The sequence below is a fragment of the Geotrypetes seraphini genome, chromosome 2, assembly GCF_902459505.1.
Source record: "Geotrypetes seraphini chromosome 2, aGeoSer1.1, whole genome shotgun sequence".
Taxonomy (NCBI): Eukaryota; Metazoa; Chordata; class Amphibia; order Gymnophiona; family Dermophiidae; genus Geotrypetes; species Geotrypetes seraphini.
This window is the reverse complement of record NC_047085.1, coordinates 337,955,047-337,968,490: the sequence shown is the minus strand read 5'-3', so window position 1 is coordinate 337,968,490 and position 13,444 is coordinate 337,955,047. Positions and strand designations below refer to the sequence as shown.

The 13,444-nt window shown below is 39.4% G+C and overlaps 1 protein-coding gene across 3 annotated transcripts in view; it reads left to right on the top strand.

Annotated features, from left to right (window-relative positions):
- Nucleotides 1-13,444, top strand: part of GLI3 (GLI family zinc finger 3) — a 560,226-nt gene that overhangs the window by 509,628 nt on the left and 37,154 nt on the right. For all 3 annotated transcript variants that reach the window (XM_033930274.1, XM_033930273.1, XM_033930275.1), the window contains one exon: nt 10,775-10,924. In XM_033930274.1, coding sequence (XP_033786165.1) covers nt 10,775-10,924 — 150 coding nt within the window. The remainder of the gene's footprint in view (nt 1-10,774; nt 10,925-13,444) is intronic.

Here is a 13,444-nt window from a genome sequence, read left to right as displayed (position 1 = left end):
TGATGTCTAATGTGAGCAAGTGCAAAGTGATGCATGTGGGAAAGAGAAATCCGAACTATAGCTATGTAAAGCAGTGTTCTATGTTAGGAGTTACTGACCAGGAAAAGGATCTAGGTGTCATTGTTGAGGATACGTTAAAACCCTCAGCTCAAAGTCCAGCAGCGGCTAAGAAAGCAAATAGAATATTAGGAATTATTAGGAAAGGAATGAAAATCAAAGATGAAAATGTTATAATGCCTTTGTACTGCTCTATGGTACGACTGTTCCTCGAATACTGTATATAATTCTGATCGCCATATCTCAAAAAGATATAGCGGAATTAGAAAAGGTACAGAAAAGGGCAACAAAAAATGATAAAAGGGATAGGATGACTTCCCTATTAGGAAAAGCTAAAGTGGCTAGGGCTCTTCACCTTAGAGAAGAGATGGCTCAGGAGTGATATGATAGAGGTCTATAAAATACTGAGTGGAGTGGAAAGGGTAGATGTGAATTGCTCGTTTACTCTTTCCAAAAATACTAGGACTAGGGGGCATGCAATGAAGCTACTAAGTAGTAGATTTGAAACAAACCGGAGAACATATTTCTTCACACAATGTGTAATTAAACTCTGGAATTCATTGCTGGAGAATGTGTGAAATCAGTTGGTTTAGTTGGGTTTAAAAAAGGTTTGGGTAATTTCCTAAAAGAGAAGTCCATAGGCCATTAATAAGATGTCTTGGGGAAATCCACTGCTTATTCTTAGGATAAGCAGCATAAAATCTGTTTTACTACTTGGGATCTAGCTAGGTACTTAGGATCTGGGTTGGCCACTGTTGGAAACAGGATGCTGCACTTTGATCTGTTCTTAGATTGGCGCCATGTAGGCATCTACACTGAGGTGCCTATCCAAAAAAGTATGTCCAATTCAGCTGAGAGAAATTATCTCGCAGCGTTACCAACCTTCATTCACACTTAAGATATATTATTTTTCATTTATTTTTCACTGTTCCTCAGCGGGCCACCATGCACTCAAGCATTCTCATAGGGCATGGCTTTACGCTCCCACTCCTCATTGGAACCAGCGTATATTTTTTTCTTATTATACTTCTTGCGCTTTAATTATAAATAAATTATAAATACTAAAAGTACTTAGCTTTTAGCAAGACGCTGTGCAGGGGAGTTTGTATAAATACACCAACATGTTTCGCCCGTGCAAATTGATGGGCTTTATCAAGGTTCCCACTCCCTCTCACAAACATTCAACCACCATAGCGTCCAAACGAAATGTAGGAGTGGGAGCGTAAAGCCATGCCCTATGAGAATGCTTGAGTGCATGGTGGCCCGCTGAGGAACAGTGAAAAATAAATGAAAAATAATATATCTTAAGTGTGAATGAAGGTTGGTAACGCTGCGAGATAATTTCTCTCAGCTGAATTGGACATTGTTTAATTTCTTCATTCTAAGATATTTTATTATATTAGTGCTGAAGTTTATATCCAAAAAAGTAGGCATGGTTAGGGGCAGAATTGGAGTGTGGATTGTGTTAAGTGCCAGCAGGCACCTACCTTAGCTTTTCTTGGCCTAAAATGCCAGCAACTAAGTCTAAGGGCTTGGCTCCTTTTACAAAGATGCGCTTAAGCATTTTAGCACGTGCTAACCACATGCTAAACCTAACGCGTTCATGTTAGTCTACGGACGCGTTAGTGTTCAGCACACCTTAGTAAAGCAGGGGGAAAGTCTTTGATGCTGACTAGAGTGATTCTGTAAACAGAGTCTAACTTTGACCGACATGCAGTAGGTACTGTTTTTTTAGTTGCCGTTTATAGAATCAGGCCCTAATCCTCCTCTTATACGAAACTGCAATAGCAGTTTCTAGCAAGGGTAGCCGTGCTGAATGGCTCGCTGAATGGCTCAGAGGAACTCATTGAGCATCGGGAGCAGCGTGGGCCATTCAGCGAGGCTCCCCGCACTAGAAACTGCTATCACGTTTTCATAAAAGGAGGCCTAAGTGTGGTACAGACCTCTTTCTGTAGAAAATAATATGCTGCTAAGACAGGAAAAGTACAAATAACATTGGCACATACTCTCAAATGATGGAAAAAGAATATGATAGGATTTCAACCAACCAAAAAGAAGGTACTTGTCCAAGGCATTTGTTAAAGATTTCAAAGTGTTTTTCTATTTGTCCAATTGATTGAAAAGGACCACTCAAAATCTCTCACCCTCTACAAATTGATGAAATTTTGTTGACCAGTCCAATAAAAGGGAGGCTCTAGGCCAGGAGTGTCCAACCTGTGGCCCGAGGGCCGCATGCAGCCCTGTGAAGTATTTTGTGCGGCCCCGGTCGAGGGTGATGCATTGTTTTCCTCTGCTGCGTCCGGGTGTTTACCGTCTTGCCGACTCCTTCTCTGTCTTGCTGCAGCGTTTGCAGAGCCCCAGAAACATTTTTTTCGGCCAATGTGGCCCAGGGAAGCCAAAAGGTTGGACACCCCTGCTCTAGGCATTTTCGTTTAACTGCAATAGACAACCTCACTGCTAGAAGCAAATAACTGATTAAATCATGGCAATCCAACATCTGTATTTGCATTGAGGAGTGGCATTGCTAATGCATAGGTACCCACCACTCTGTCCAGTAATCTGGTAAGTGAGCTCCCATATCAGTGTCCAAAATGGGAGTAGCTTAGAGCAGTCCCAACAAAGATGTTTAAAACTACCAATGTCCCCACAATTCCAGCATTTATCCAAATAAGCATCATATATCCTGTGGAGTTTTGGAGGGGTATAATACAATCTCTGTATCAATTTGTATTGCAAGTCTTGGTGAAAAGTTGATAATGCAATCCTTCTACAATTGAAGATGATTATTTCTCATTGTCTTGGGACAAGAAGAGCCATAGATCTCTTTCCAAGTGTTGTCAGTATTGATCCAACAAACTTTAATAGGAAGATAATATCACTTTATAAAACCATGCTATGAGGCCTTTAGTTGACAGAGCCATAGAATAGACTGTGAGGGACTCCACGGTCTGTATATGGCCGTTTGGGGGAGGATGGGCTGGAGAGGGCTTCAATGGCTGGGAGAGTGTAGTTGGACTGGAGTAGGTTTTGACAGAGATTTCGGCAGTTGGATCCCAAGCACAGTACCGGGTAGAGCTTTGGATTCTTGCCTAGAAATAGCTAAGAAGAAAAAATTTAAATCGAATCAGATTGGGCAGACTGGATGGACCATTCGGGTCTTTATCTGCTGTCATCTACTATGTTACTATATATTGGATTCAGTGGTTAGAAAAAGTCTGCCTTATGTGTATGTAAGAAGTGTTCCAGTTGTAATAAGGCAAATGAGTGTGGTTGAGTCGGGCAACATTCCAGAATCTGAGGCCTGTTGATTATTTTTCCATCCAGTATAAGATCCATGACACAGTTTAAATTGTTTTGAGCCAGCCACCCAAATCTAGCATTTCCCACTATACTGGTCAATGGAGAAAGTTTCACCTGAAAATTTGTAAGGGTAATGTCTTTTATTGAAAAATTTGAAATGCAAGTCAAAATAATTAGCACAATGAGAAAACACTGACAATAATTGGAAAACAAAGAACATCGCAACAGTAGCATATCAAGATCAATCACCTTTCATGTCATTGAGAAAAAATGAGAAGAGAGATTCAGCATGGAAATCTAACACTCCCATTTACTAACATGTTAGAGGTTTCTAATATGGCCCGGAGTGCTAAATCTCTGATGCTCATAGAATTCCTATAAGCATCAGATTATTTAGTGAATTGGGCCATGATAGAAATCTCTACCGTGGCTTAGTAAAAGAGGACTTAAATTTAAAAGTAGCACAAAAAGAAGAATAAAAGAAAGGTCAATAAATAAAAATAGTCCCTTCTCTATCCATTACTAGCCCTGTTGTTCAACTGTAAAATGTGAGTGACGTTTGGAGATGTGGAGGGGCATAATTGAAAGGAACGTCTAAGTCCGTTTTCGTCTAAGTCACAAATCGTCCAAAGTAAAAAACAGCTTAGGACACATTTTCGAAAAATACATCCAAATTTTTTTTCGTTTCGAAAATCGTCTAAGTATACATCCTGCCGATCTAATCGTCCAAGTTGCTAAATCATCCATCTTTATACCACATTTTCATCCAACTTTTTGTCCAAGTCAAAAATACTTAGAACAAGCCTTGTTGGACGTGGGAGGGGTCTGCATAGTGATGGATGAAAACCCAGACATGGCACCTAAATAGTGGAGTACCTTACAGGGCACTGCTGTAAACTTCACAAAAAGGGTGCCATGTCATCATCTCACTACAGCTCCCCAAACCACCTCCAGAATCCCCTAGACCCACTTATCTACCACCCCAATAGCCCTTATGGCTGCAGGAGTTACCTATATGCCAGTACAAAAGGGTTTTGTGGGTGTATAGGGGAGTGCACATGTTTCAGTATCAATGCAGTGATTACAGGGGCTTATGGGCATGGGTCCTCCTCTCCATGGGTCCCTAACCCACCCCCAAGACGGCTTAAGATGCCTCTGTGCAACACGACTAGGCTTTCCTATGCCAGGCTGACAGGTGATGATGTTCTGGAGGCACAATTTTCAAGTTGTGATTAATATTTTTATGGAGAAGGGTGATCACTGGGGTACTATGTGGGGGTCTGTATTATGTGTTTGCAGTACTTATCTGGTCACTTTCGGTGTTTTTTTGTGACTTAGACCATGTTTTAAATGGTCTAAGTCACAACGTCCAAGTTCCATCGATACTGTGCTATATAACTTTCGGTTATACATGCAGTACAACTAAGTCTAAGCCTGCCCACGTCCCGCCCAAATCCCGCTCTCGACACTCTTCCTGAAATGCCCTGTTTAGCTATGGTCGTTCAGCGGCACTGTGAAGGGCTAGGTCATTTTTAAATACGTCCAAAACCCAGTTTTATTATCGGCACTTGGACGTTTTTGACTGATGATCGTCCAAGTGCCGACTTAAGCCGGTTTTTGGAAGTTTTTCTCTTTCGATTATGAGCCCCATAATGTTTGTTATTATTTTTGTTAGATGGTTATTTAGATAAATAATCAAACAACAGTTTGCAATGGTTAACCACTGTATTCCACACATGCCAGGTTGTTGCAAGTATTGGATATTTCTGCACCAAAGGATTGACTTGTGTACTGCCAAGAAACGGAATAGTTCAAATATCTAATGAGCCTAACATAGATTGTTCCAAGACTATCCATTGTTGATCCACGCGATATCTCCTCCAGAAGAAAATAGACCTCAAATTGGAGACCTGATATTATTTCTTCAAGTCTGGTAGAGTCAAGCCCCGCTGGTCAATTGGTAACATTAAAGTCTTCAACTTCACCCTTGACTTCTTGCCAGCCCATAAAAAAGGCAGAGCCCAGTTTAGGTCCTTAAAAATCTTATCAGGTATACAAGGCACTGATTGAAACAAGAGCAGTTAGTAGAGAGCCAAATTCATTTTGATCACATTCACCCTCATTATAAGAGATTGCAGCTAAAATCTTCCATTTATTTAGGTCCTCTTTTATTATCCCCAGAATCCCTCGTATAACGGATTAAAGTGAGTAGGTGAATGCATGAACCCTATATATCTCATTTTAAGGGAAAGTTCTCATGCCAAAAGAAAAGAAATGGTTAGAAGACAGAACTGAGAACCAAGGCCACAAGTTTATAATCTGGATCTACCACTGCCTGTGAATTTGAGGAATATTTTTATCCGTTTCAATCTGCTGAGTTGTATTTGAGAAAAGTTATTGTTGCTATTCTGGCTACTGTTTCCTTTCCTTTTAAAGCCTTTGGCTGTAATACCACATGAAAAGTACAATATACTCCCATCTGCTTTATAGGTACTGTTTCAGAAGTGCTAATAAATCTTTGTTGTTTAGGATGGCAAAAAAATAAAACATTATTATTATTGAAACTGACTTTTGTTAAAAGAAGTAGCTCTCTTTTGCCTTTAAAATCTGAGCCCTTGAGGATATTTTAAATGTTTCCTTATTAATCCCCTATCTTAGTTGTGTCAGCTGAATCAATCTTACTATACATCAGAGGGACAACTGGAGAGGGTAGAAAACCCCTTCATTGATCTGGTTTCTTTATTGTAGCAAGAGTGCATAATACATTATTACTTAATCTTTAGAATATCAGAATGTTTGTTATGCACATTCTGAGACAGAGTTCAGAAAATCTGTAAATTATTGCATGTGAAATTCTACAATGTGCACCTTATTTTAACTCCCAAAATGTCTTCATTATTTGCTTTGTTAGCCTTCTTCCTACCTTGTTGATTACCATCCAGTCAATTTCACTTTTAAAATCTATCTATATGATGTCTAGCATTATAAGCAAAACTTCAGATTTTCAATTATACCCAAAAGAACTCTAGTAAAACACCCTTGGAAGGATATTTTTTTTTTCTTGTTAATCAAAAATCTGATACCCCATCTTCCTTGCAGCAACCTTCTACTCTCTCTACCCTGCTGGCAGTAGCCTAATTATATTGTCATATGCAAGAAAAGTTTCAAAATATGATGGCGATGGGCCTGGACAATTAGGAATAAAGAAAGAGAGACAGAGCTGGGATGTTGGCAGCCTTGGGTGTAAAGGGGGAGAAGATTCAAGATGCCTCTTCCACAAAGGGTATTTTTAAAGACATTTAAACAAATAAAACAAGTATATGCAAAGAAATTTCTTCATGTACAAATGCCTAGACTTCATGATGATTTGGCAGGATATAAGATAATAAATTTATGCAGGTAAATGTGTGTACAAGATATAAGAAGAGGAATTCTTAAGACAGTTTAAAATTTTTTTGTGCTGTACAGAAACTTCACTACTGTGCTCTATATGACTTGACCACCTGGTACAGTAAAATCTTGGATTGTAAGTAACTTGGTTTGCAAGTGTTTTCCAAGACAAGCAAAATATTTTATTAAACTTTAACTTGCTATACAAGCAATGTCTTGGAATACAAGTACATACTTAGAAAATGTCCAGCCCACTCCTTATATACTTCTAAATGTCCTGACAATTCATATGTAATCCGCCTTGAATCGCAAGATAATGGCAGAATAAAAATCACTAATGTAATATAATGTAATACAATACACAACTGAGCCAATGGTTCTTCTCTCTCTGATGCTGCAGAAGTGTAATGACTGTTCTAAATAAGCGAGGTCTTGCAGTACAAGTACGTATAGTATTTTGTATTAAAGTTTTTGAGTTGTGGAACAAATCGTCTGAGTTTCCATTATTTCCTATTGGGAAATTATTTTAGATATACGAGTGCTTTGAATTACAAGCATGCTTCTGAAACGAATTATGCTCATAAACCAAGGTTTTACTGTATTTGTTTTTGTCAGTTGGGCAAACAAGGCATTATATGGAAGGGGACTTAAGCAGCTGGGCCAATCAGAGCTTTAGCCCCTTCCCCAGCACATCTGGGGAGGGGCCTAAGGCTCTGATTGGCCCAGACGCTTAAGGCCTCTCCTATGGGAGGGCCAAACAGATGCTTGAGGGCCAATCAGAGCCTTGGGCCCCGCCCCAGCACATTCCAAGATGCACTGGGGAGGTGAAGGCCTGCCATTTTGAAGAGGTAGGAGACATCCCTCTGACCTGCCTTCTTAAACAATTATTATTTGTGCGTTTATTCTGCACATGTGCCGATTGCTTTCACCAGCGATCAGCGCATGCAAATTTAGCAACTCTCCGCTAACCTCATTTACATGCGTGTTTTTTTAAGAATGACTTGCCTTTTTGCAATTGTTTATTTATAACAAAAATCCTCAGACCACCACAGATGACCTCAGTGGGTTTTGCTGTTTTGTAATCTGACAGAATGACTTGCCTTTTTGAAATCATTATAGTATCAGCCGTGACACAGCAGCCCATCGGATCTTACCGTATACATTTGAGAATCTTCCCTTAAGTTCAGTACGACCCCATCCCGCAAGGGTTCCATTACCAACTTCTGGAACAGTTCTCCTTGTACTGAATCCAAGATATCCCTACTTCTAGGAGATCGTGCAATAGAGATACTCCAATCAATATCTGGCATATTAAAATCTCCTATTAGAAGTTCTTCACTTTTAACAGCTATGTTATGAATGTCTTCTATTAAATCTCTGTTCACGTCTTCCATCTGTGAATGAGGATTGTATACCACATCAACTTAAATATACAGTACTCCCCCAAAATTTGTGGGGGTTCCGTTCCAGGAACACCCACAAGTTTTGAAAAACCGCAAATGCGGTTTAAGGGGCTGATCTAAGGCAGGAGAGGGCAGCTGGGGCGCCGGCAGGTGCTGAAAATCATTTGCGGTATTTTCTGACCACCTCTTCCTGGTACTAAAGTCAGGCTGCACCAATCAGGAGCTGCTTTGACACGCCAGATAGTGTGTCAAAAGCAGCTCCTGATTGATGTACCCATGACTTTAGCACAAGGAAGTGGCAGTCAGAAAATACCACGAATTACTGAGTCCGCAAACACATGGGGGTTTACTGTATTTTCCATTCCCTCTTTCAAGGTTAACCCACAGTGCCTCTTCCTTATGCTACAGATCCTGCAATTGTGTGGCTTTAAAATAATCTTTTAACATAAAATGCTACTCTCCCTCCTTTTCTTCTTACCCTGTCTTTTCTATGATAGCTGTCAATTGTAAGATGCTTTCTCAAAATATTAAAAGATTTATAAGGCAAAAAACTGTTACATCTTAAGAAGTAGCAATCAGATTTTGATTTCTTCCAAGAGACACATTTAAATCTTTTGAATGTTAGAGACTACTAGAATCTAGAATAGACTTTCCCTTGCCCCTTCTTACCGTACCAAATGCACTCAACACTTTATATGCCGAATACACCTATTTATTGGTGCAAATTAGCGTCAACCACAAGGTGTTAATTGCCAGTTATTGGAGCCAATTAGGCTTATTAAACAATTAAGTTGTACATGCAAATTAGTTAACTGTGTTCACTGATTTGAGTACACAACCATATACAGAATTTGAGGGTAACTGCTTTGTGAATAACACAGATCCACTTACAGTGTCATCACCTGCTCAGGTGACACTTAACTGCATTTCTTGGCGTGACGCTGCTGCGATAACAGCATGAACCCAAGTGCTAATTCTCAAGTTATCAGCTTAATGCGCTTCAGTAAAAGAGGGTCATAATCTTGCTGCCCTGTGTGTTGTTGCTGTGAGTTGTCAGGATGCTTAAATATTGTAGGGGTTACTGTTATTTTCCCTGTATAAATAAAAAGATGTCCCTTTCTATCTGAGCTATAACTGTTCCTCTTGAATGTGCAGCTGAGTATTATATATATATATATATTTCCTTCAATTACTGCAGAACATCAGGTAGTAGCTAAGAGCTTGTTTATGGCTATTTCCTTTCTCCTGTTTCTCCCAATGTGCAGGTTTCTGAGAGAGTATTTAAATGAGGTCATGTTATAATTGAGGTGTATGTAAGAATGTTTGTTTTCTTGCCCTCAAGCCAGGGCTTAGCTTTTGTCTCAAGCTTGTCTAGTGTCCTTCTGTCATTCACCGGATGTTGTTGACATTAGCAGAGTATCTTAATAGAACTGATAATGCTAGTGAGCAAAGGTAGTGAGCAAAGGTTGCTCTAAAACTAAGTAAAGGATGTTTATTCAGCTTCTGTGAGATGTACAAGACATTTAGACTGCCTTTTTTTTTTCAATTACAGAACATGCATATTATTATTATTGGCTTGTTTCAGTAACTAGCATTTTGCTAGAGCCGTTTCTAATCTTGGACGTATAAAGGGTGTGAATCAAAACCTTAAGGAATATCCAGTGCAGCATTAATACACTTCTCCCTCCATATTTGCGGTTTCAGCAATTGCGGTTTTGATTATTTGGTTTTTAGCTTGCTGGCTCCTCCCCCCAAATTACATCAGCTTGCATAGAGAAATCGCTGATTCCCAGCATTCCCAGTGTTTTGCCTCTCCTTCAGGCCAGGCCTCCTCCCACCATGTTATTCACGGTTTCACTATATTCACGATGGTTTTTAATAGAAAACAGTGAATAACATATGAAAAAGTTATTTGCGTTTTTTTCTGTAATTGCAGTTCTGTTAATCCCCTATCACAACGAATACGGAGGGAGAAGTGTATGTCCATCCAAGCTATAAAATGTAATATTTTGCCATTATTATTTAAGTGATGTTTCTTTTAATTTCCTTGCATAATAACTAAACTGCTGGATATGTTTTCCTGCAACAAGAAAATCATTTAAATATGGTCTGTAAGAAAGAACTGAAACCATGCAAAATCTGCAGAGAGAATTCCTAGAAAGATGACAAAGACAAAAGTCATCAGAGAGGAGCATTGGTTTCCTGACTATTCTGTAAAATCAATAACTAGACAGAAATTTCATAAAATTTGTAATGAGGTACTTCTCTGTTTCAGCTCATAATTTTATTGTAAATCTTAAGACTTCATTCTTAAAAGGATCTTCTCCCATTCTGGGTGTAGTGAACATTTTTATTTAATAAGGCTTGGTTTATTTATCTACCACCCAAGGAGCTGTGGTGGTCAGAAAGCCATTGAGGTCATGTTTCAAGTTTGTTTATTTTTGATATACCGTCTATCAAAACAGATGTCTAAACGGTGTACAATATAAAAAGATTGTAGAAAACTGTTAAAATGGGTAAATAAAAACAATATTTTGTTATAAATTAAAATACTACGCAAATTCACATTAATGTACATGAGATTCATGACACTTTGTTTATATTTTTACATTTTATTTATTTAGCACATAAACAATGACCATATTCATGGTGAGAAGAAGGAGTTTGTGTGCCGGTGGATGGACTGTTCCAGAGAGCAAAAACCATTCAAAGCCCAGTATATGCTTGTGGTACATATGAGAAGACACACAGGAGAAAAGCCACACAAATGCACTGTAAGTAAAGTAACTAGTAAATCCACATTTTATTACTTTTAATACATTTGATTTAACCCATTACTTGCTTTGTTTTTATTTTGTATTCTTCTTATCTTCCGGATTGTGTTTTCAGATGCTGCACAATATTTAGCAAGGAAGTTCTTTCCTAATGAAATCAAACAATTTTGTTTATTGTTCTTGAATTAAACTGTAGTGTAATGTTTTTTATTTATATTTTACAGAATTTCCAAAAAAAGAATTGAAAAATAAAATGCATGATCAATAATAGCAGACATCAAAGATTTCCATTTCCAGACAATACTTCACATCACAGGGAACAGTGACTAACTCAGCAAGTAGCTGGAACAAACCAATATTCAATAGGCCTTACCTCCCCCCCCCCCCCCCCCACTCCACACACACACACACATTACATCCTTAAAATAGAAAAACATGACTAAAACAATGGGCCTTATATTTAGCCAACAGTGATGAGCATTTGCTCACCACCAATAGAATTATTCATAGATATTCAAAGCCAGAACCTGTGCAGGCTTCAGCTTTGAATATCTTAAGCTGTCTAACACAATAATAATAATAATAATAATAACAGCTTATATACCGCAGGACCGTGAAGTTCTATGCGGTTTATAAAGATTAAAAGATGATACAAGTTGAACGAACTTAACATAGGTGACAGATAGAAACATAGAAAATGACGGCAGAAAAGGGCCACAGTCCATCAAGTCTGCCCACTCAATTGACCCTCCCCCTTACTGTCCTCTTGGAGATCCCACTCTGATGACCCCGCCCTTTAACTCTACCCTCTTAAGAGATCCAACATGTGCATCCCATTTATTCTTAAAATCTGGCACGCTGCTGGCCTCGATCACCTGTACTGGAAGCTCATTCCAATGATCAACCACTCTTTCGGTGAAGAAATACTTCCTGGTGTCGCCATGAAATTTCCCGCCCCTGATTTTCAGTGGATGCCCTCTTGTGGCCGAGGGTCCTTTAAGAAAGAAAAAGTCATCTTCCACCTCGATAGACCTGTGATATATTTAAATGTCTCAATCATGTCTCCCCTCTCCCTACGTTCTTCGAAGGAGTATAGCCGCAATTTATTCAGCCTCTCCTCGTACGAGAGATCCTTGAGCCCCAAGACCATCCTGGTGGCCATTCGCTGAACCAACTCAACTCTCAGCACATCTTTACGGTAATGTGGCCTCCATTATTGTACACAGTATTCCAGATGAGGTCTCACCATGGTTCTGTACAAAGGCATAATGACCTCGGGCTTCCGACTAACGAAACTTCTACGGATACAACCCAGCATTTGTCTAGCCTTGGATGAAGCCTTCTCCACTTGATTGTCAGTTTTCATGTCTTCACTGAAGATCACTCCTAAATCTCGTTCTGCCATAGTCCTAGCTAAGGTTAACAATTCAAGGGAGCCATTATCGAAGATAGAGAATTGTAAGGGTCAGTTGTCTAGATACTCCAGGAACAGATATGTTTTTAGGCGTTTCCTGAATTCCCCATAAGTGGAGAGGCGTGAGCAATTGTTCTAGATCTTTACCCCATAATGCTGCTTGGTGTGAGAGAAGGTATTGGTGGTGTCTTTTGAGCTTACATCCTCTAACGGGGGGGGGGGGAACGAAGTTCAAGTGTGTGCTTCTCTTATGTCTGTTGGCTGAGAAGGAAAAAAGATCAGTTATATAATTAGGGGCTAGGCCATATAGTGCTTTAAAGCAGAAACAGACGAACTTAAACTTTACGCGTGCCTCCATCGGTAGCCAATGCAGCTGTCGGTAGTAAGGTGTCACATGGTCGAACTTCCTCAGCCCGAAAATCAGTTTGACCTCTGTATTCTGTATCAGTTGTAGTCGTCGCATATTCTTTTGGGAAATTGCTAAATAGTAATCAAGTTGACTCAGTACAAGGGATTGTACTAGAATTCTAAATGCTGACCTATCAAAATATGCTCTAATGGATCGAAGTTTCCATAAGGTGAAGAAACCCTTACTGATCAAGGAGTCTACCTGGTCTTTCATGGTTAGGACATAGAGGGGTCCTGTTACTAAATTTATTTATTCAATTTTCTATACTGTTCTCCCAAGGGAGCTCAGAATGGTTTACAACATGAATTTATTCAGATACTCAAGCATTTTACCCTGTCTATCCCAGTGGGCTCACAATCTATCTAATGTACCTGGGGCAATGGGGGGATTAAGTGACTTGCCCAGGGTCACAAGGAACTGTGTAGGTTTGAACCCAGAACCCCAGGGTGCTGAGCCTGTAGCTTTAACCACTGCGCCACATACTCCCTGATTAGCGTGCACTAAATGTTAAGACGCCCATAGGAATGTAATGGGTGTCTTAGCTTTAACATTTGCTAACCATTAATGTGCACTGAATTGTCTAGAATGCCTTAGTAAAAGGAATCCATAACTGCTTAAGTCGATATTCAGCCCTTAAGCAGCCATGGGTTAGCACATAAAAATAGAACAGATTTATATGCTAAACTTGGCCACTTAA